Source organism: Botrytis fragariae (assembly GCF_013461495.1).
Source record: "Botrytis fragariae strain BVB16 chromosome Unknown tig00000075, whole genome shotgun sequence".
NCBI lineage: Eukaryota > Fungi > Ascomycota > Leotiomycetes > Helotiales > Sclerotiniaceae > Botrytis > Botrytis fragariae.
The window spans coordinates 808,827-832,597 of record NW_023500995.1 but is presented as its reverse complement, the minus strand read 5'-3'; the positions used below and the strand labels follow the sequence as shown (position 1 = coordinate 832,597).

The following is a 23,771-nucleotide window of genomic DNA, read 5'->3' as shown; positions in this document are numbered from 1 at the left end:
AGAACACTTCAAGGTAAAGAGTAGAGAGCCGTTGTATTTGAACGTTCCAAGAACGTGAAGCGTTTTTCCTTTCATCTCTTGCAATAGACGGCATGCCGAGTGGGTGTCTTGTGGATTCACAATTCCACATGCATCCGAATATTTCATTTGTTTATCCACAATATGTGGGTTCGTGAACCCGATATCAGATCATAAAGTACACAGAGTAGCACACAATATGTACAACCGCACCATATATACAATCCTGCCAGTCCCCAATTCTCACCACCCTATATCAAAACCCTTCCAAAGATGATCTTATCTTTCACGGTGGTTTCGACCCCTTCTCATCAACACTCGACTTAAAGCCCAATATTCCTCCTAGTACGCCCCCAGGTTTCGGCACCGGACACTCGCGCTTAGCAAGTTTCCTGCTTCCTTCTATTTCCTCTTTATCATCTGATTCCCCACTATTACCACCCATTTCCTCCCGTATCTTCTCATTGAAATCCTTGTATTCACTCTTTCCCTCTCTATCTCCTCCCACAGTCTTCAATTGCATCTGTAGCTGTCCCTGTTCTTTTCCCTGTTCCCCCACTTCATCAACAGGACATTTCCTCCTTCTCCTCCTCGGCCTCTGTGATCCCGACCCATCATCTGCATATACGACGCGCGGTGCTGGACAAGGAAGAACATGCGGTAGTGCTACGACGAAGAAACTAGCAAAGAGCGTGCCTGCGAAGAGGGAAGATGTGAATTTGGAGCGGGGGTGAAGATGAGGCGGCATGATTTTTTTGATTTTGGTTGCAAGGGAATGTGGTGAGTTTTGTTTAAAGAATGAATCGTGCCTGTTAATTTGTGTTAGCAATGGGGTTCCTTCGAGTGTTGAAGATTCCTCACTTGTTATCTCATTTTTTGTGAAAACATTGACATGGAATCTCAATTGAAGTATCTAATAGTCCTGTCTTTAAATTGACGTAGGGTTCCGCAGTTGAACATGAAAATGGTGGGATATCATCGGGTAATATAATAAATAATTTTGGTCTGAGGCTCTAAATTTACCACGCTCCCACGCTCCCACGCTCCCACGCTCCCACCGAGCCACCCCAGACTAATTTGAGCTTCAATGTTCACTCATAACACTAGCGTCATCTTGAGGTATCAGACCAGTCAGTCAGTACCTTATCATATTCGAGGCTGAGGAAAATTATAATTCAACCGACAATTTCGATAACAATAATAATTAAAACATCAATGAATTCTATAATAACAGCGATATAATCTGTTTTCGAATTTCACTTGGAGCGGGATTTTATTTGGTCTTTCTTTCCTGAATTGTGAATTTCTTCAGCCTTGAGATACACAGGATATTTCGCCATCTCGTTTGCGCCCCCATAGAACCTCGATGCGCCGTTAACATTCACGCGTTATTCAGAAACGAATCCGACACAAGACATTGGACATTCTCAGATTCGAATCTTGGTTCTTTCGAATGAGCTGGGTTGCAGATTCAAATCGGCCGATAGATTGACATTGCGCCTCATCGACATCTGGGAGCTATCTACATTGCATAAACTCCGTAGACGCCAATCTGATCCTACTCAATACATTGCCCCCCCAAAAGTTCCTGACTGGAAGATTCGAGTAAGAAAGATGAGTGATTTGGATAGGTACAGCTTCTACGAATTCCTTCAAAAGACTTCAATCTGACTTTGATTCAGAGCCATTTCGCAATTGCGAGCTTGCCGACCCATCCCAGAAGCAGAAGTTCGAGAATTATGTCATAAAGCGAGAGAGTTGTTGATAGAGGAAGGGAATGTGGTCACAGTAACAGCTCCAGTTACGGTACGGCTTCATGTGTTTACGCAAGTGATGGGTCGATATTGACGAATTTATGCAGATATGCGGTGATATTCATGGACAATTTCATGATCTCATGGAACTATTCAGGGTTGGTGGTGATGTGCCCGATACAAACTACTTATTCATGGGTAAGATACGACCTTTCAAACGACATTCATGGCAGATCCTGACTGACTTGCCTAGGTGATTTCGTTGATCGAGGTTTCTACTCTTTAGAATCTTTCCTCCTCCTACTGTGTCTCAAAGTACGATATCCAGATCGAATGACCTTAATTCGAGGCAATCACGAATCTAGACAAATTACAACAGTTTACGGATTTTACGACGAATGCTTGCGAAAGTATGGAAGCGCAAATGTATGGAGATACTGTTGCGAAGTATTCGATTATCTTGCTCTCGGTGCAATTGTGCTTGGAGCATCAAATAGTCTTCAACCTACATCTATGCCAAATGGCGAACACAGTGCCTCCTCGACGCAAGAATTCAATGACGAGGATGTGGAAATCGAGATTTTAAATGTTGATGGAAGTATTATGAACAAATTTCTACGAAACAGGGACAAGATTGGGAAAAGAAAGCCCTCTATAGATTCCGAGATGAGCTCATCAGATAAGGGTTCTCCAAGCCCCCAAAGCAAATTCCCCACCAGTCTTGGTGCTCCTGGCTCTGGGGCTTCAGGTTACAGTGGAGGCAGTTCAGGCAATCCCTCCGGCGCGGTTTTCTGTGTCCATGGAGGTCTTTCCCCTCTGATCCAAGCAGTCGATAAAATCCGTCTCTTAGACCGCAAACAAGAAGTTCCTCATGAAGGTGCCATGTGTGATCTTCTCTGGTCCGACCCTGATGAAATAGATGGCTGGGGTCTCTCCCCCCGTGGCGCCGGGTTTTTATTCGGAGCCGATATCGTCAAAATGTTCAACCATACAAACGACCTTTCAATGATTGCTCGAGCCCATCAGTTAGTAATGGAGGGGTTCAAAGAGACTTTCGATCACAGTATTGTTACAGTATGGTCTGCGCCAAATTACTGCTATAGATGTGGAAATGTAGCAGCAATTATGGAATTAGGAGAGGATGGGACAGGAAATGGAATTATGGCAAGGAGTAATGGAGAAGTTAGTAGAGGGAATGGTGCTAATGCGCCGTTATTGAAAGAAAAAGTAGCATTGAGTGGACCGGCCAGAAGATATAGGGTTTTCCACGCGGCGCCGCAGGATTCAAGGGGCATGCCGGCCAAGAAACCGGTGGCGGATTATTTCTTGTGAGGGTTTCACACGAGCTCTCATAATATCATGTCATATCACAAATTATGGCATGGTATGATAGTGACATAACATTTGAGGAGAGTAGTGGATTTGATGTGAGGAATGACAGAAGAAAATCCTTTTGCAAAGGTCAAATGGATTCATGTGAAGTGGTATTGGTGGCATGGATATGCAAGTGTGCACTTAAATGTCTAGATGTATTTATGTATGTACGTATGGCGTTTAGCAAGATCGGGACTTGTGGATATTTGGTATGGAAATGAGAATGAAAATACTGTTTATTCCAGGTTCCCATAGATGTCCAAATTTATTCTGAGTGACCTTAGGCACCTAGGTATGTGTGTACCTCGTAGCTACCTGTGTGGAAATCTGACAAACTTTCGTCCTCTCACCAGGAATTAAATCAAATCATCAAGCCTCCTCACCGGGAGCACCCTCAAAACTTATGTAAGCCACACAACAAAATACACACCTACATAGCGTCAACCGGCCCGCCTTGCCCGCATCCTTAAGTAATGGCCCGAGCGCTAGCTCGACAATCCAAAGCTGCTATCTCAATCTCTTAATCTTATCAACCTCATTCTTCAATTCTTCAAGTACCTCACCTTTTTGACCTTTTCACCAATCTCGATTCTTCTGCACGACTTACTTTCTTCGATAAGAGGTTTGATGATCTGATTGTGTTGGAATTATATACTGGGAAATCGAGATCGAAATCGAAATCGCGGAATAGATAATGACGGCGACGAGTCCGGATGCGAAGAGGGTGAAAAGGGAGGGGGATGAGGGGGATGAGGTGAAGAATACGCAAGGGGAATGGAAGAGAGAGGATAAGGAAGAGGTGGTGGTGAAGAAGGAAGATGTAGATGCAGATGGAGATGCGCAGGATGATTTGGATGCGCTGGAGGGTTGGAGAGTGAGGCGAAGGAGTTTGTGAAGGTATGTTTCTTATTTTGGGGATAGGGGAGGGTTGGGGAGACGATTGGGGGAGGTATATGGATGGGTTGTTTTTGGAGATGCTTTGGGATCGCGGTTGAAGATGAGTGAAAGAATGAATGATTACTGATTTGCACAGGATTCTGAAATCGACAGGATATTAAAAGCTTTTCGTTTAGATGCGTATGTCTTCCCCTCCTCAGAATTATCTCAATGAAAGAAAATGAACGACATTGAACATAAGTCGGAAGGACCCAAACATATCAACTAACAAAATCACACAGCTACGCAGTCCTCGACCTCCAACCCGGTGTCGGCGAATCAGATATCAAAAAATGTTACCGTGTAAAATCCCTCTTGATCCATCCGGATAAAACGCGCAATCCCCTCGCCCCAGATGCGTTCGATCGGTTAAAAAAAGCACAAACAGAGTTAATGGATGAGAAACATCGTGAAAGATTAGACGAAGCGATTGCCGATGCGCGAATGCTGGTGATGCGCGAAAAGGGATTGAATAGAGATAGTGCGGAGGTGAAGGAACCGAGTGAGGAGTTTAGGAGGGAGTGGAGAGAGAAAACAAAATTTGTGTTGATTGAGAATGAGCAGAGGAGGAGGAGACAGGTGAAGGCGCAAATGCAGGAGGAGGGAAGGGAACAAAAGAGAGTGGAGGAGGAGAGGGAGGAGAGGAAGAGAAAGAGGGATAGTGAGGTTAAGTGGGAGGAGAGTAGGGAGGAGAGAATTGGAAGTTGGAGGGAATTTGCAAAGAAAGGGGGTGGAGCGGGGGGTGGGGAGAAGAAGAAAAAGAAGAAGGTCAAGCCTTTGGGTTAGGGAGTTGCTTTTGGTTTGTGTGGATGGAACAAGACCTAATTTTATAAATGCAAATTGGAAGGACGGATAGCGAGGGATTACCGAGTGGGAGTAATCACTATGAAATGAGTGGGATATCTATTATCCATTCTACCCCGTATTGGAAGACTACAAGTCATTTCTGACAAATAGTCATATCATATCATTTCATTCAAATGAATATACTAAGCGGAAAATCCTCCTCGCCATCATGATGTCGCTCGAAATCAATCATTCCCATCTGAACAGATCTTTAGAGGAGAGAGAGAACGAGTCAAAGTTACATCTTTCATACATGCATACATACATATATCTAAACATCACATTTTCTAGATACGAAGCACGAAATGCATAGCAGAGCTACTTAGCATATTGTGGCAATACTTCATGACCATATTCTTGAAATCTCATTCGGAAATCTCATTGAAATCAACAAACAAACAAATAATTAGATACCTCAATATCTCAACATCTAACTATCTAGTAATACCTAGTTCTACAACCATAAATCCATAAATCCATATCCATAAACAAAGTATCCCAAGAGTCCACCTACACACAAACAAGCAGAAATCTATCCGTCACACAAGTCATCATATATCCATCCGTCCCTCTCTTCCTTCTTCCTTCTTCCTTCTCGCTTCTCGCTTCTCGCTTCTCGCTTCTCCTCTCCTCGCTTCTCCATTCCCCTACATACCCTCGCTACTCATTTCTCCAATCCTTCTCGCCTTTCTATTCCTTCCTCCTCGCCGCTCGCTTCGATATTTCCTCTCAAAATCCTTCTCGCTTCTCGTTTCTCATTCCTTCTCGCTTCTCCGTTCCTTCTCGCTTTTCATTCCTTCTCGCTTCTCGCTTCTCCAATCCTTCCTCCTCACCACTCGCTTCCTCCATCCCCCCTCGCTTCTGCACTCTCTTTTGCCATAGAGTTCAAGTAACACAACACTTTTTACTCCACTCCTCTCCTCCCCCCCCCTTCTTGACGAGAAAGTGAATGGGCATGTATGTATCACGTATAAACATATATATAAACGATGAAAATTCTACAAGCATATGGATGATTGATCGATACAACAACATATCATTACTTCACATCAGATCTCATTGAAATGCCAAGAATTTGTGTAAAAAAAATTCACTTTCAGACCTTGGGGTATCTAACTAGATATCTACCTCGTACTCCCTCTCGCCATCTCAAGACTCAAACATTCCAGATTCAAATTCGAGAGAACAAAGCTTCTTTCTTTTCATCCTGATATCCATGCATCCATCCCAACCTCCACCAAATTAAAGTAGAAAACATTAAAGAGCATGGTAAACACTACCAACTCCGTCCTCATCCGTCTATGTATTTATTTATCGTTCCGTTCCGTTCGATTTCCCGGGGTATAAAAATCATTTTAACTCATCGCATCCAATCTCATTTCATGAAATTTAGATCCTGAAGGATCCATTATCAACAATCCTCCACCTTGCCATTCCCTCCCTCCCTCTCTCTCCATTCATAATTTAATAGAAAACCTTTGGTTGCCAAAGCGGTGGTCTCGCCCCCTCAACATCCCAAACCAACTTATTCTTCTCATCAAGCGTACATCCCTCATCAGTGATTGGAATAATCTTACTCGTGTGAGCCACCTCCTGTGCGCTGATACCTGCCTGATCTCTTGGAATCCATAAAAGCGGTGCCTCAGAGACAACAGCGGGAGGAAAGTATGCGTTTCGAGCAGTGACATCATCGTAGAGATTTTCAGGATCGAAGTTGCCGTGGGGAACCAGCGTGCGCATGCTAGCGTAATCGCAATGGATATGGGGTTTAAAGAATTTAGCAAAGATGCCGCCTGGGGGTTTGGAGTGAGGAGTCAGGTCGCTGGATCCGTTCTTCTCGTCATGTTTCTCGTGAGAGACGATGGGGCTGCCGCTCATACCGGCTTCGAGCTCGCCGCGGATAGATTCTTCTTCGGCTTCGAGGGTCTTAGGGAGGGTGTGCAGAAGTGGACCCATGGCTGCGTTGAGAGAAATGTGGTACAAAGCGGTGAAAATGAGGAATATGATCATGAGGATCATTTGTGGCCATGCTTTACCAATGGCGAAAAGACCAATCAAGCAAAGCTCCGAAAGATACACACCGGTGAGAAGTTGTTGGAGAGCACGCGGATAGATAAGACCCTTGGTATCGATTTGAGTGTCGGTCACGAAGAGGATATTGTATCTGTAAGCTAGATAGAACAGACTCATACCGACAGTAGCGAAACCCATAACAAGTGGCGCGATACATGAGTAAGTAATACCAATCACAGCAATGTTAGTGAACACTGGAAGAGTGCTGCCCCATGAGATTGCGCTCAAACTGGTCCACTTTTGGTACATCTTTCTGGGAGTACTGGCCAAGAACTTGTAGAGAATTTTGAAGACGAAGAATCCAACAACTTGAGAAATGACTCCAGCGGCCACAGTCAAACCTTGGACAATAAAGTAAGAGATGTAGAAGTTGGAAGCACTGGGCAATTTGTTCGCAAGAAGGGAAAGAATTCCAGTGGGACTGTTGATGAGCTGATACAAAACCGATGATGCCGATGATGCGATAGTGACAACCAAGAAAACTTGAATGACTTGGAAGGCAAAGTATGCGTTTTGAGTAAAGAGTTCTACGCGTGCAGTAGTTGGTTCACCAGAGAGTCTTGCGCAAACTGTTTCGGATTAGCATAGGTCGTTCAATTTTGATAAAGATAACTTACGTCTCATGATAATAGGAACGAGGGACATGAGGATCGAGAGAGCGACAGAAGGCAAGAGACCAGAGATTACACCCATAATCCAACTGGGGACTGCTTTCAACCACGAAAGCCAGCTGAATTGTTCGAGGTATGTGACGTTTGAAATCAGACCAACCGCCGCGACTGGAATGGCCCAGAAAACGATGAGAGCGGCGATGAATCCAACAACAGCAAATCTACGAACGACTCTCTGCCACCATGAGATGGTCAAAGATTTCCAGATAACTTCGCTAGGATGAACACCGATATATCTAGGGGACATTTGAAGGGCCTGGTGATGAGCGAGAGTTTGAAATGCGATTTGAGCGTCCGATTGGTGAGCAAATTCGATGAATACCGATCCAACCTTCTTGGTCTCTCCAGCCAAATAAGTACTTTGAGCGGATTCAGTTTCCGGGATGAGAGTTTCCAATTCACTTCGAGCCCAATTGATTGTGTCGACCTTCTTTCCATATAGCCCAAATTTGCCGAGCTTGTGTGTGGGACGCTTCTTTTGAGGTAACCATCTCGAGGCCAATGATCCCGATTCACCATTATCTTCCATGACAGGTTGTTCTTCTTGACTCGCACCATTCTTGATTGCCTTGAGTCTTTCACTATTTGCTGTTTTGATAAGTTTGACCTCTGCACTTTCCAGTTTGTTGGCAATTTCATCACGCTTCTCGACAAGTTCGTCGACCTTTTCGGAATCTGCAGCGATCCAAATGTTACGTACTGCACTTCCAAAAACTTTTCGGAGTTTGCTTTCCTCGAGATATGGCGCAGGAACCGAGATGAAAAGAACTGTTCTTGAAGAGATGCGATTTGCGAAAGTTGGGTTGAGGAGGAAAGCCTGTCGAAGGTTGACGTAATAGATGGTTTCTCTTGTGACAAGGAAAAGAACACTACATGATTGATGTGAGTAAATTTTCAGGTCGCGGCCGGCGAGCATTCCAATGAGGATCGAGAGACACTTGGGGAAAGGACGTGGGCGTGTGCCAAAGTGAAAACGGAAATGGAACTTACAATCCAAAGAAAATCCATCCAATGAAACAAGTAGCATAGTATCGATCTCTTCCAGCTGATGTAGAACTATCAATGTTGCCCATAGAGAGCATATCAAGTTGTTTGGCGCCACCTCCTCCCGTCGCATTAATTGGGAAAAGAACTGGCCATGTGATACAGCAACCGACGAACATAATAACCACGGTCATGCGCAAAAATCGAAGAAACAAATAGGCATCGAGACCTTGATGTTGAAGGGCGTAGATATCTGGAATTTTGCGGAAAGGACCAATCCAATTGAACCATCCGGATGGAAGTGGTTTAGTTCGTTCTCTATTTTGATGTTAGTATTGAATCGAATTCTTTGTGATGAATGAATGTACTTACTCCTCGCGCAATGCACCCAGATAGGTTCTAGGAGCATACCATCGTACGTTAGATCTTCGCAAGATCAAGAAGATTACAAAGTAAACGGCAGCAACAATCAAGGTCGGAACCAAAGTAGCTACCAAACCAGATAAACTGGATCCACCACTATCATCGGCCATGATTATCAAGTGATATCTTCACGATATCGTAGAGAGTCGCAATTGATTTTGGTTTCGAGGATTGTAATTGATGAATATTATTCCTGCTCGTATGAGCAAAAGTAACGGAGAGGAGAGTCGAGGTTCGGAAAGGAAAAGAGAACGGAAAGAAATCGAGGTCTCGACGGGGGGAAAGAAGGAAATAAAAAGAGGCAAGACTGAGACAAACGTGATGGACGACTGGGATACTTTCTGATTCGCAAGCTTGGACCAAGATCCCTTGTCTGAGGTCCTTGTTTTAATCTCTCGAAGCGATAACTGGGTCAAAATCCAGGATTTTTTTTGGAATTGGGATGAGATATTCAAAGAAAATAATCGAGAGGCAAGGATCTTCAATATGACGATATATGTTGGTTTGTTGCATATGCAATAAAGTCGATGGCTGTGATTTTATTGCACGGAAGAATGGAAGAACAAGAGACAAGAATGTTGAATGATCCGAATGGTATGTTTGTCTTCAAATCAGATAATGATGCATGAAAGAAGATTCCATTGTACTCATGAGATGGGTTATTATATATCGATGACTCTCACAGGCGTAACATCAGAATGGCTTGGAGAAAATCGCCGTGTGCTTCAAGACAAAGAGCGTAGCGAGTAGTTATCCCTATGTTCCCTCTGGTTGTCCAGTAAGATGAGAGTGCACTTGTCTTGAAGCTGCTCTAGACCATCTATTTCCCATTTACATTTCTCCATCTCTCCAAATTAACCCTGCGCCCGCGTCTATTGAATTCATCATTCAATTCACATCAGCTGAACTAGCTAGTAGGATTTCTGCATTTCTGCATTTCTGCATTTCTGCATTTCTGCATTTCTGCATTTCTGCATTTCCGCTGTTCTCTCCTCCCTCACTAACTTTACTCTTCCATATCTGGTCCAATCAAATCCAATCAAATCCAATCAAATCCAATCAAATCCAATCAACAAATCCCGCACGAGAAAAAGAGAAGAGAGAAAAATCCCCCCCCCCAACGAAAATCTCCAAGCACCAAAAATGCAATTTCCCATCTCCCATTTTTATTTCAACATGGGATCGTAGGTGCTTCGCAGATAACCGATGGGTGGATGGAGATAAGTTGCGGGAGTGGATAATCCTTGTATAGCTGAATGAGTGGCATAGCTGCATCGTACACCGTACACCGTACATACCTCCGTGGTACGGTACTACTGTTGGGCTTTCCACATCAGACTCAATCGTTTCCAGCCACCAGCCACGGTCGAGATGTGTTGTGAGGTGTGCTGTGCTTTGTGCATTGTGACTTGTGATGGGCAACAACGTGTTGAGTGGTATTAGGTATTATGAATCGTCTGTGATTTCCAAGAGGAGAGGACCGATGTAGGTATTGTATTATAAAATTGTGTACTCGTGGGGCAATGTTGATTCGGAAAGCATAATATAGACATAATCTCGTGAAAACACAGTCCACCTCATCTCCCTTCAACCTCTTCATAAAAAGGAGGTACATTACCCACACGTTTGAAGTAAGTGGAGTTGAGAATATTAACTTTTTCCCACCTACTCTCGGATATCAAAAAGCTTAATTGTCACTTCCTAGACTCTCGGATGAGTTAGTCAACTACTTAGCACCTATCAGTCTGCGTAACACCTGTCACCAGTGGATAAGGTCGGCGTTAAATCTTACAGGAGCTGTGCTAACGATCAAGAAATACCACTAACAGTGCCAAAAATTCCAAGAACCCAAACTAAAGAACTTTGACCGTGATTAGAACCCCGTTGGACCCTCAATTTCCATTCGATCTAAATATCCTGGAAGAGCTATGGAGGTGTACTATGGAGGTCCCTGGAAATCTCAGCTTCTTTTGAGCCGCCGGTACTTTAGGTGATGGTTGAGTGAGTGACTTGAGTTTGAGGGTTCGGGACCGAAGGGGTTGAGTGGTGCATGTGCAGGTGGGGGTTGATTTGATGTTGATGCTGGTGGATTTTGATACTGGTATTGATGTTGCTGGATTTTGATACTGGTATTGACGTCGACGTTGATGTTCTCCAAACGTCAATACAATATCTACACCGTACGGAGAATAATCCACATTCATTCTTGCTCTTTCGGATTCAAGCTCATTCTTTGCTCTCACCTAGAGCCACCATCTCATATGTGATACCAAGTAACCTACCTGTACCTGCAGAATTATCACTTACCCCATAGCTCGACATGGTTATCATGTCCTGTCAGCCTGTCGAGCTGAATCGTCTATAGTACTTCACCCCGCTGATATTTGCTGAATTATTGGTAGAGAGCACAGCTCATACTTTTATATTGATGGGAAGTTCCCGATGGTAATACTTTGCGGATCTAGATGTATACAAGAATATGATTGTTCAAGTGACCAACTTCTTGCTATGTACCGGGTACGATTGCCATACTATCGCCACAGTATCTCTTGGGCCACTACCATGCCTATCCCGATTTTAATTGATCAAGATGCCGGGAGACAACTCGAACGACAATCAAACATTTGCAAGTGTAAGTCAGTTCTTCACGGTTAATGGATAAATAACATTGTCATGATTGGTGTACAATGTTCAGTGTGAAGCATTAAGATGAGCTCACGTGATCTCAATGTTTACTTCCATCAGAACTAAAATCTTCATGCCAAGAAATCATGATTCCATTCAATACCCTCCAACAAGCAAACCTTCTTACGTTGAAAGCAGAACATCCATTGTTCATACTATCAAAGAAATGCTTCGATGGATTTGACTTTGAATGAACTGCATTCCTTATCTTTCATTATCTCAATTGAAGCTTCACAACATGCGGTATACACATTTCCTAAAGCGTCATTGCTATTACTTGATCTTTTCTTTCACCGTGTTGTTCCCATTTTGCGATTTGTTTATTTGCTACGATGAACTTCAAGCTACATGTAAAGACAGATAAGTCAACAATTCCAACCTTCCCAGGCTAATAACCAATCAATAAAACATTACAAAAAGTCATGGCCGATGTAGTAATGAGGGATGCACCAGCTGCGGCTGCAGGTGCTGCCGCTTTGCAACGAAGAGCGGGAGGAGGGACTGGCGGAATGAGAGCTCCTGACACGATAGGTCCTGCTCCTAGAGGATCAAGTGGTCTAGCTCGAGGAGCAGTACAGCGGACAAAATTCTCAGAAGCATACCGTTCCATCTTTACACTCAATCAATCAGACTTAATACCCCTTTTTAAACATGTCAACTGCAATTATTTGTCTACCAAAGGTCATGCGCCTACAATTCTGGAATTGAAACAACATGCGCAAGCATTGGTTATTCTCCTCAAGCAAATCACTCTTTCCACACGCGCAGGAACTGTCGATAGTAAGAATCAAAAAGCGGTTACCAAGTTTGAGGGAGCCCCGAGTTTCAATGAAAATGAAACTTTCGATTTTCTCAATGATTTGAATAATGTATATGAGAATAATACAGTCCATCACAATCTACCACTTCCTACTCTGCTCAATACATTGGAACCTCAGTATGTCGAACCGGGAACAATGGTAAATCCAGGACAACCAGATCACTTTGTCGAGATTGACGTCTGTCCATTACATGAAGTGGATCCAACTCCTGTTGACGGTCCATCGCTTCCATATGCTACCCATGAAGCGCTTCTCAAACACGCAAACGAAGTACTCGAACTCATCGACCATGAATATAGTGCCAAGGGAGGTTTACTGGGTGTGCTTCCCCATGAAGATGACGATCACAATCGACCCCTAGCAGAAACAACTCTCCTTGGTCAAATGATACTTTACATCCAACGACTCGTCGCACGTCTCCATAACCTCGAACGTCTTCATGCAAATGCCATGGACGTGATGAAAGGTGAAGCCGTCGTCCCTCATCAAGCACTTTCCCGCGTGGGACCCGATGGACGTAGTGGCCGCGAGCTCGTCTACCCACAAGACCGCTTCGTACTCGTCAACTCCGGCGATGATATCTGGCAATTTCTCAATGATGAATTCGAAAAGAAAGAACGAGTCGACGAACAAATTCGTGCAAATCATCTCCGTCTCGGCGTCGAAGGGGAACGTCTCTGGGAAACCAAAGGTGGAAAAGAGTATTCCCGTGGTATCACCGCCATCGACGTCATAACCCGCTACTATCGACTCCGCAATGACTCCCTCAAGACCATCTTCGTAATCCCCGCGCACGCCGAACATCCCGGTGTCAAAGTAACTCGCGAAATGGAACGCAACCCCACCGTCGTCAGCGTCGTCAAACCCGTCTGGCCCGAACGTGTCTCGGTCTGGGAAAAGAAAACCCGCGACGATCTCGAAGAACTCCGTCAACTCCGTCGGGACAACGCATCTCTACGTGAAGCCGCCGAAGTCGCAAACACAGAACGCACGTATCTCCTCAACGAAGTCAAGCTCCAACGCTCCCACGTCTACAACGCGAAAGAAAAATGGAAACGCTTCACCGAAGGCCCCGACTTCCACGAACAAGCCATCGAGCTGCAGACCGACCGCGAAAGTCTCGCCAAGGAACGCAAAGATTTCGAAGCCCAGCGCAAACAACTCGATACCCGCGCTGCAGATCTCGACGCCCGATCCCAAGAACTCACTTCGCGCGAACAAACACTCGCGAATACTCGGGCAGCAGACGCACGTCAATTCGAAGCTCGTCGCGCCACGCTCGAAAATCTATATAAACAGCGCTTGATTGATCTAGAGAATGATCGCTTGGCCGCGGTAGAGAATGGCACGAGACTCGCGGATGAGTTCCAGAGGGCCTGGACGGAACAATTGGAGAATACGCAGACGTTGGTGGATTTCTTGAATAGTGATCGCGCGAAGAGTTTGTTGGCGGAGAATCTCATCCCCGATGATATTGGGAAGAGGGGGTTAGGGGCGCGCAGGAGGTGGTGCAGAGGGTTTTGGAGAAGTTGGCGAATCCGCAGGGGAGACGGAGTGGGCGTTAGCTTATTAGGGGTGGCGGGGAGTTGTAGGAGGGATGAATGGATGGATGAATGGGGAATTCTATTGGCGTTGTTTCGATACAAGAGGGTGGATTTGTCGTTTTGATTATTCTGTATTCTCTATCTTTTGTTCTTGGGAGAGTTAATTAGGTGGGTGGGTCACTAGCTCGGTAATTCAACTGCTTGTATGCGTTTCTGTCGTCTCTGTAGTACATTCTAACCCGAATTCCTTCCAATCGTCCTCCAACTCACTCTCTACTTCTCTTCAAATCTTGACTTCACTCCATCAACACTATCAACTCCATCGGCCCAATAAACCTCAAAGTAAAGTATAGGTCTTCGATAATCTAGCGAGAGTAAGGAATTCCAGATCCAATAATTCCACGTGAGAAAAAGGTGGAAAGGAGATGGGAGAAAGAAAAAGTTGATTTGAAATTGTGAATCGGGCTGGATTGTAGATGACGGGATGAGTGGATGATAATCTACTTCTCGTCATTGCGAGTCTTGCTTTGATGGATTAGGAAAGAGAAAGGGAAGGGGAAGCGCGAGGGAGAAGGAGAAGGAGCTTCAAATTGAGATTGTAGATTGTAGTTGTGATTGTGGTTGTGGTTGTAGTTGTGATTGTGGTTGTAATTTAGAAGTACCTTTGATATCTTGTTTCTCTCTCTCCGTCACATGCACATGAACCGACACTATTTCCACTTCGCAACTCTATCTCTTGAGAGACTGGTTCGGTTTGCTTTCAATCGCTTGTGGGTAACTCATTATTTTCATGTTCATTTTCATTTTCATTTTCCAATCTCATATTCTCAATATGTAAGATTCTCTTCTAGTCTCGAGAATCATTCATGTGTTAGATGAGGAATACTATTGTGCTAGTAGTAGGAATTAGATCTTATAGTAGAAATTGTTTTTTTAGTATACTCAGGTAATAAAGCGAGGGAATTCTTTGTGGGATGTAGAAAAGTTTTCAGATTTGGAGATTTTGGGGGGGGAATACTTTGTAGAAGTCTAAGAAAGCGCCAATAAGTTGTAGGTGTAGGATTATAGGATCAGCACATTACAAGTCTTTTCAGCCGGCTTTCGAAGTACCCTGTAGTGGTAAAGTTAATATTCCGGACAAAGATAAATTCAATATAAATCCCTATACAAATTTCTATTTTATATATTACAATATTAATATATACATTTGTTAATAATAAATAAAGCTCTTCGTTATTAACAAATCAAATCAATTCTTTTTGCAACCCATTTATTATTGAATTTTAATGGAAAAAAAGAAAATAAGAGCCCTAAAAAATCTTAGGAATTTCGAGATCTTTGAATATTAGAATTGTAAATAAAATGGATGAAAAAAAGCAAGCATACAAATTAGAGAGAAATCAAAGAGATAAATTAAAGCTAAAAAAGAAAAGAAAGAAATAAACATAAAAACTAAAAAATAGATAGAAAATATTAGCCAAAAATCTAAAAAAAATATCTCTATTACTTACCATTCACTTTCAATTTATTCTTCAATCAAAAGTTTTATTATTATACTATACAATATAGAATGTATTAAATAAACAAGAGAACAATCTAATTTAAATATATATAGATATTTCAATTTGAAAATAATTGTTTTAGGCTAAAACTTAAAAGCTTTTTAAATTCAAAAATTTCATTAAAACCTTATTGATTAGAATAAACCTTGTAAGGTATAGAGATTTAGATTAATTATATTAATATTTTAAAAACGATTTATTCAATACATAATAAAGGTATTATAGAATTTATGGCAATTACGAAAGGATCACTTCGTCAACCACGGATTCTGCCACCACAGGGGTAGTCTCAGCCGTTCAGCTGGTTTTAGTTTGAGTACTGTATAGATCGCGTAAATGATCCTTCATCTCATCCAATACTTTGGAAACTCCCTGAGAGGAATCTCTTGATATCTAGATTGTATAGCTTTGGTATTTCGGGAGGTGTATCTATAATAATATAATCTTCATGGCGGATTGGATTGGATTGCTGGTTGTGAGATGCTAGGTTGAGTACTTTTGTCGTTTTGTGGAGATTGTACTTGAGGTAAAGGCGAAGGACTTGTTTTTTTTTTCTTTTTTCGTTTTTTTCTTGGGATAAGGTTTGAGAGATGGTTAGTGGATAGATAGATAAATAGATAGGTAGTTTCTTGAGGAATCTTTCTCGTGTTTTGGGGAGTGGAGAGAACTGCTAAGTTGAGGATTTAGCTACTTTTAGCCTCAACTCATTTAGTGCGAAGAGGAGAAAAAGGAAGGAGAAGGGGAACACTAAGCGAAGAGTAAATGGTGAAAGATTGAGAGGGATGAAAGAGAGGGGCATAGAGGCATCCACAGGGTTTCTCGCTTCAATCTGGCGAAATTTACACCGATTAGACTAAGAGTAATATAGCGGTTGGGAGTTCGAATATCAGGTATTATGGATCTACGGACTGTTTTTTGGTGGAATTTATGTTGGAAGCTTTTTGTATGTTGGAAGTTACTCATACGTTTGATAAACTGGCGGGAAGGGGGTCCAGTTGTTGGTTCTCCACTCGGTTAGGAGGGGATTTGAGAATATGATACATCTCTGATTTATAACATAGCTAAATGTATTAATCGTATCGTTCTCACTATTCGTATAGCCTCGTATTCATTTGGAGTACCAACTGTGAATAATCTATGGTTCGGGTTCAACGACTGGCTTATCACTGTACGGCCAGACGTATCAACCGGACAATCTCGCGATACTTGTATACTCTTGAAGCAATGAATGATTTGCGGCTCGCATTTGGTAATTCCTCGCAATTACAGCATCATGTTGCAGTTCTGTGCCGTACTGTAGTATTTACCCTCATTATTTTCTTTGAAAAGGTGTTCTGCCGGAGAACAAATTTAGTCACCCAAATCTCCCATACCTCCTGATCATATTTTGGGCATATCTTAAACCTAAAATCATCTGGGTTATGAGTGTGTCTGTGCGCAGGATGGACGCTATTTCTACTTCATTCATGTCTACGACAATGCATCGACATGGCAAAGACATAAAGTCTTCGCTTGTTTCTTCCCATTACAGAAACATCAACAATACTTTCAGAAAGACATTCTTTAGTATTCCATACAGAACCATTCCAGAAAATTCAACTCCTATTAAACAGAAAAATATTCGACATCACAAAATGTCTCATCCTTGGCTCGTTCAAGAACAAGACCGCTGCAACTATGGTCTTCAATGGCAGCAGGTAATTGCCACCAATCAAGCACCAAATGTCGTCCTCGGTCCACCAAACTTCCATTATCCTCCAGAGAAGAACGTATTTGCTGTTCAGGGCGAACAAGATCAGCAATATATTCAAGACTTCGAAACCAACATTCGCTCTCCAATCAAAGATTTTCTTGTCTCCGAGCTATCTGATTGTACATGGACCTTGAATATACTGCGTCTCGGCTTCGAGAATAATAGATGCGATAATCCAGTTGTCATGCACCTTTTCATTCAAAAGTCAGATTACTTCTTCGACCATGGAAACAATGCTATCAAGGTCCTGGAAGGCATGGAATGGGTCATCCCCCAGAATACGAAAAGTCCCGAGAAGTATGTATTTCTTTATACTCACTTCAAGTTATTCATTTGGATATTCAACTGACATGTCATACTTAGATACTTCATCGACATTTGTCAAATTTATAGTTCAACACTGAGAAGCTCCGGATTGCAAAGCAACCGAGGTGTTGATCTCACTCATAATTTTGAGAAAATATATGAAGAATACACTCCACTTCCTGGTCTTTCGATCGGACGCGAAGAATACAGTGCTGCTGGTTCCTTGACTGGCTTCCTGAGACATAACGATGATATCTACAGTCTCACTTGCAGACACGTTGCTTTTCCGGACAAAAACTTTCGGACCGGTTACAAATATCAGAATGGGAAGGAGAAATTGCAAGTATCTATACCTGCAATGAAGGATCATGCTGAAACCAAGAGCAAATTGAAATTCGCTCTTGATAACATCGAATTCGAAACCAACAATGTGCGCTTCGAGGATGCGGCCAGTATTGACGAAGAGTATATGCTGTGCATAGAGAGACAAGAAATGCGTCGAAAGTTGACCCTCGCTCGATACAACGCTGCTGAAGACTACTATCCTAATGCTGGCTATGTTTCTGCTGCCCCAGAGGCATGGCGCAAAGTTTCTGGTTATACTGGAAATCTCGATTGGGCTATCATCCACAACGTTTGCGTTGGTACCAGTAACACAATAAGTCCTTGATTCTTTTTCAAGATCAATTTTCGCACAAGAATACTAACTTTCATCGCAGTTACCTCGAACAAGATTCGTAGAAGAAGCTCAAATCTCCAGTTTGATTCAAAGCAAACAAAAAGAACACCAGTGGTCAAACGATGAGTGCCAAGCTTTCAATTCAAAGTGTCAAGCATTACAAGATTCGCAGGAATTTAATATCAAGCATCCGAGCTCATCTTCGGCTCTGGGCACAAACAAGTTCTACTTCAAAGCACCAAGTCGAACATTGGGCTGGCTGGCATGTGAATTGAATTCCATCAGAAACATCCACCACGAAAATGGCCATGGAGAATCAGAGGAATGTGTATTTGTTGGCGCGTTGCACGGGGGAGCAGCATCTGGTGGAGGTGATTCTGGCGGAGGTGATTCTGGTGCCTTGATCTACGATATCGATATTGACACTACGAATTCCGAGAGGCATGCTGCGGCCCTCATACCCATGGCTATGATTTGGGGTGGTAACCATCATGGATCGGTTGTTTCGGGCTTTGGTGATGTTACATATGCGACCCCCATCGGCGCAGTATTGAAGGATATAGAGTCTGAGATGGGATGGGATGAAGGAAGTCTTAAATTCTGCTAAGCAAAAGATGACTTTGGGGTTGAACCTTGCATTCTGATTGCGACTAGACACGGACAGAGGCTATAGGGTGAGATTTGTCATCGATTCAAGTTGGCATATCAGCTCATCTCCCTGGACATTAACACGTCAAGTCAATAGATCATTGAGCTCAATTCATTGTATCCACTTAACATAAAAATCAGTATAATAGTTAGCTCTTCAAGCATCCATAGTCGGGAAAAGCGAATTTTCCTCGGCAGATTGTAATGCTAATACATTAATAGAATTAGATTAATATTATTGGTTACTATATAGCTGGATGGCTATTGTCTTGATAAAGCTAATGATGTATTTGTTTTTGTGATTGTTCCTCTAAGGAAAAACAAGACTTTTTACCGTAGAGAACACATTCGATTTTGTTGATTTTAATGAGGAATACTACTGCCATTTCACAGGGATAATTCGCTTTCTCTGACTGGGAAAGAATCACTTGTTTAAAGAGATGATTGTTAGTTTCTAGATTCCTCGTTGAGATATGCTTCGCATGCCCGATCTCACTACCGACAACCAGAGGGAGGAAAGCAAAGGACAAATGATATATAATCCTAACCAAAGGGGGAAAATTGATGCAGCGGGAGGATTAGATGAAGCTCGTAGAGACGTATTCTAAAGTTGGATATAAAGATTAGACTAGAGATGATAGGGTCATATCAAGGTACGTTGACGGGGCAAGAGATCCAAAATAGAGATGTGATGGATGCTAATGATCGTGAGGGGGGGGGGACTGCATGATGGGGTGCTGTGATTAGGTAAGGATGTTGACTCTATCTTGATATTTTAGGTGTTAAAGGCTCAAAGATCTAGCGAAAATTAGATGTTTAGGGTATATTCTATGAAGTTTACGTGGGTTTGTGGAAGGAATTTGCATCGAATGAGCGGGGTGGATTTGATTGGAAATGTATGGGTGTACTGAAACCTGGAAAGATACCATTACGATGATTAGAGCAAGAATTGGAATGACCATGAAAATTGGCAGGAATCTTAAAGTGAATTCATCACAGAAAATATCTCACGCTGCGCTTCGTACTCGGCGGGAAAAGTACATTTGGTGGGGTGGTAAGCAGCGCAACCACATTTGCATTGATTGGCGAGTTTTTCTTGTACATGAAGAAGTATCAATGCAAATGCTTTGAGAACTTGATGATTATGGAAGAAGAAGAGGAAGTTGGTGCAATGAATCAATTGATGTGCTGAAAGCATGGTTGTGACCCCACTAGCTAATATCCCTATGTACAAGAATGACAAGAAAAGTGAAGAGATCAAATTCATCTTTGGCTGCAGACAAGGTTCCGCGATTTTAAAAGATGGGATTAAAAGAAAAGAAAACAGCAAGAAATTGGGTCAAATTCACAGAAGTGTGGCCTGGATCGCAGTCAAGACTCTGGCACTCGAGTTTCCAAGAGGATGTGGAGCTGACGTGCGTGCTTGGCAAAAGCCTGAATTTGAAGGAACCCCGATGAATGGCGCAAAGAACTCAACGTGCCTCGGTAACAAGCTCTTCATCGTAATAAAATAGATATGAGGGGAATTCTTGGCCACCGGGTAAGCCGAGACGTATTCTTTCATCTCGAGACTCGTGCAGAGTCCACATCTCGGTAGTTGGCGAATAGGTTTGCATTTCTGCAAATTCATTGTTCGATACTTGTACGCCATTCTCTGCGGTCGAAATTGTTTTCGCACATTGAATCTCCAATTGGGGAGGACTATACTGTTCGTTCGGATCTTCCTCAATGGTAAGTTGATTGTCGTAGTGCGACGCCATTGCGCAGTCGTGTGAGAAGTAACCCAAGTGACGACAAGTATATTGAGAACTAGGTTCATGCGCCTGAGCTTCCAATTCATGCAAGTCATTTTCTGACATATAGCCAGCATCATGGCTGGAGCCACCAAAGCTAGCTACATTGCTTGCGAAAGATTCTTCTTGTTGTGGTCGATGATCGGAGTGGGTGGACTGTGAGTGATAACTAGCGGGAGATGCTGTACAGGAATGGGGACATCCTTCTTCTTTTGGGCCAACAGAATTGCGAGATCGACTGAGATCAGTGTTGTGGTGGTATTGTTGATGAAGAGATCTACTCTCAGTGCTTATGAAAGTCAGTAAGATAGTCACAGATAGGTGATGTTATTTGTGGTACCACATACCTGGTGTCGGATTCTTTCCGAGCCTGCCTATGAGATGATGCGGAGCTTGACGACATGCTGTGAGAAGTATTATGTGAGGTTTTATGCTTGATGATAAAACTGATCACAAGAATGAAGAGGATGCGAGCCAGATAATCGGTAGTTTGAGAAAAAGGCGGATGATAGTGGCCTAAACAACAATCTTCGCAGATCTCAATTTCAATGATTGCGCAGAGGAAATAGAATGAAGAAAATCAGAAACTTTATACAAAACTTCTGACAAACCTTTCTCTTGGAAATCTAAGAAAAGATCAACAAAGCATTGTTCCAAATGGCAGGTAGAATATCTACAATGCAAGACGCAGGGGGAACGGCCCGACGGTATGGCTATGTAAGCTTCTTCTTCAATTGAGTGAAGGCATTCGAAAGTATGACCCCATTCTAAGCTAGTTAAATTCAAGTTCATCAACAATATGAGGCTATGAATTTAGATAACCAGACACCACACGAACAAGGGGGCGTGATTGGATATATGAAGAGCGCTCTGTTTGATATTTCCAGCAATGGCGGTATGGATTTGTATTTAGAAAAACATCCAGTATGCAGAGAAATGGGTAATTCCGCTAGGGGAATAATGAATTGGCAGATGTAAGTGCTGATTCCGTTGAAGACTTTCAATGGGTATCGGCTATGCACCTCGACTAAGCACCTCGGGGGAGCAGTAGAAAGTGGCATCGTCATGGTTCGAGCTTTACGAGACACAGTTTGCTCAACAGCTTTGAAATAAATTCTCCGCACGTTAACCATGCAAATCTGGCCAGATGTCGTGGAAGGCAGGTCATGAGCGGCCCGTTTCAGACCTGCTGTGCTCGCAGACAGCCATCATCGTAAATGTAGAGACGAGGCTCATATCACTGGCCCCTGCTTTCTTTGACCTTATTGGATGTCTGAAGAATATATCTTGGAGCTTCGAAAGATCTAGAGCGAGGGAATAAATGAAGCAGCAAGTAATTTGCAACTTGTGCAGTCGGACTTGGAAGGTGGTAAGAACCTGAAACGGTATGATTAATACAAGTGATTTTGTAGAAACCTTTGTCCTTAAAATAGTAATCTGCTTCAACAACCGATATGGTCAACTAGTTGATTAGTGCTGTATGTCTATTTTTTGATGTTTCAAATGTTTGGGGGACGTTGGGGGACAACGGGTGGGACACTAAGACGTTCATGTTCACTCTGCTTACGTAATGCAAATTTCCATTCATGAATTTCCAGGTTTAGAACCAACTTAGATTTGTCTACACCACAATCAACTTTACCGGCTCATTACTTTGTGAGACGAGAGATCATGACCTGAGCCTTCTCATGAACAAATCTTCCTATTCAAAATCTAGCATTGTTTCCAAGACGGGTAATCGCAGAAGAAACGAACAGTTCTCTGTTCACGACATGACCATCACTACGCATTTTCAAACACTCGCACCAACAGTTCATAAACTCTACAGATTAAATTGCACACTTTCGTCACCAGTCACCCAGCTATAGCCGTGCTGCGAAGCAAAAGCACTCACTTACATTAAGACCCATAATTGGATGCATTGAAGTCAAGAGCCCTTTCAATGCTCGTGGCTTGAGCATGGTTTACTTGAGCCTCGTGCAGGGCTTCTAGGTCTTACCGTACCGTTCGCCAATCCCGATTTTAAACATCTGATAAGTGACAGATATACACCGGGAAGCCAGCTGAGCAAATAAGGATTTGAATTTCTCGCCTACGTTATTCCAAGGATTTGGAGCTCACACTTTACAGGTATTGATCAGGCTCAAGCTTTTTCCGCAGTTTGGGGTTCGATTCGTTTGAAATGTTGCTCTTTTACCGCAACATGAGCCAAAACTTCACTGATTCTATTGCATGCCCATATATGCAACTGCGTCAGCACTAAGATCACATATCATGGCTCTCCCTGGACTCGGCTCTAGATTCACATTCAATATGTGCTACATCGGAGGAGAGCGAGATATTAACTACGCTCTTCCCCTTTCGCGTGATTTTCCATGAAGGACCATGGAGCGGGTAACTGTATTTGACAGATTTCCTCGTAAGGTTTCTAAAACAAAGCATGAAAGAATGCGGATACGTGCGTTTTGGGGCGCACATATTAATTGCGTTTCACATCTTTCCTGCAGTGTACATATAATCTCCAAAATTCGCATGACAGTATGCTTTTGTCTGGCGTACGAGATGATGCTCAAGGAAACATATCGTCGTCATGTTTCCACAGCATACAAGCCGGAACAGCTTCCGGATGAGTCTCCGCAAATAGGAATTCTATCTCACACGCCAATTTTTAATTTGCTCAGTGTTGAGCACAGAAATTGTTACCTTTGCAGCAAAACGAACATTGTTCCCTGGTAACTAGTTCTCTGAGCCATATCTTCTCTGATGAATCTTCTGTGACCGACCATTTCTCATACAGAACTTGTCCTAAGCGACAGACTCGATTGCACAACTCGTCAATTTTTACCCAGTGTCGCCAAATACTCTCTATTATACTTCATTCTATCCTTCTTTATTGTTTAA

At 42.9% G+C, this 23,771-nt stretch overlaps 7 protein-coding genes across 7 annotated transcripts; 4 read left to right on the top strand and 3 right to left on the bottom strand.

The window, feature by feature from the left end:
* Nucleotides 1-304: 304 nt before the first annotated feature.
* Nucleotides 305-766, bottom strand: Bfra_005745 (putative alpha mannosyltransferase protein; the record flags this gene model as incomplete). The annotated part of the gene is made up of 1 exon (XM_037336122.1): nt 305-766. The coding sequence occupies one exon, from the start codon at nt 764-766 to the stop codon at nt 305-307; it is 462 nt and encodes a 153-aa protein (XP_037191332.1).
* Nucleotides 767-1,632: 866 nt separating this feature from the next.
* On the top strand, nt 1,633-3,104 carry Bfra_005744 (putative serine threonine protein phosphatase protein; the record flags this gene model as incomplete). The annotated part of the gene is made up of 4 exons (XM_037336121.1): nt 1,633-1,649; nt 1,701-1,824; nt 1,880-1,970; nt 2,026-3,104. The coding sequence occupies 4 exons, from the start codon at nt 1,633-1,635 to the stop codon at nt 3,102-3,104; spliced, it is 1,311 nt and encodes a 436-aa protein (XP_037191331.1).
* A 736-nt stretch (nt 3,105-3,840) lies between these two features.
* On the top strand, nt 3,841-4,868 carry Bfra_005743 (uncharacterized protein; the record flags this gene model as incomplete). Its single annotated transcript, XM_037336120.1, has 3 exons — nt 3,841-4,020; nt 4,180-4,223; nt 4,325-4,868. 3 exons carry the CDS (start codon nt 3,841-3,843, stop codon nt 4,866-4,868), a joined length of 768 nt encoding a protein of 255 aa, XP_037191330.1.
* A 1,524-nt stretch (nt 4,869-6,392) lies between these two features.
* On the bottom strand, nt 6,393-9,189 carry Bfra_005742 (putative phosphate metabolism protein 7 protein; the record flags this gene model as incomplete). Its single annotated transcript, XM_037336119.1, has 4 exons — nt 6,393-7,570; nt 7,619-8,541; nt 8,663-8,974; nt 9,029-9,189. The coding sequence occupies 4 exons, from the start codon at nt 9,187-9,189 to the stop codon at nt 6,393-6,395; spliced, it is 2,574 nt and encodes an 857-aa protein (XP_037191329.1).
* A 2,997-nt stretch (nt 9,190-12,186) lies between these two features.
* Nucleotides 12,187-14,158, top strand: Bfra_005741 (uncharacterized protein; the record flags this gene model as incomplete). Its single annotated transcript, XM_037336118.1, has 2 exons — nt 12,187-13,995; nt 14,078-14,158. The coding sequence occupies 2 exons, from the start codon at nt 12,187-12,189 to the stop codon at nt 14,156-14,158; spliced, it is 1,890 nt and encodes a 629-aa protein (XP_037191328.1).
* A 3,167-nt stretch (nt 14,159-17,325) lies between these two features.
* On the top strand, nt 17,326-19,036 carry Bfra_005740ca (uncharacterized protein; the record flags this gene model as incomplete). Its single annotated transcript, XM_037336117.1, has 3 exons — nt 17,326-17,741; nt 17,808-18,390; nt 18,470-19,036. 3 exons carry the CDS (start codon nt 17,326-17,328, stop codon nt 19,034-19,036), a joined length of 1,566 nt encoding a protein of 521 aa, XP_037191327.1.
* Nucleotides 19,037-20,549: 1,513 nt separating this feature from the next.
* Bfra_005739 (uncharacterized protein) lies at nt 20,550-21,273 on the bottom strand (the record flags this gene model as incomplete). Its single annotated transcript, XM_037336116.1, has 2 exons — nt 20,550-21,159; nt 21,218-21,273. 2 exons carry the CDS (start codon nt 21,271-21,273, stop codon nt 20,550-20,552), a joined length of 666 nt encoding a protein of 221 aa, XP_037191326.1.
* Between the last annotated feature and the right edge of the window lie 2,498 nt (nt 21,274-23,771).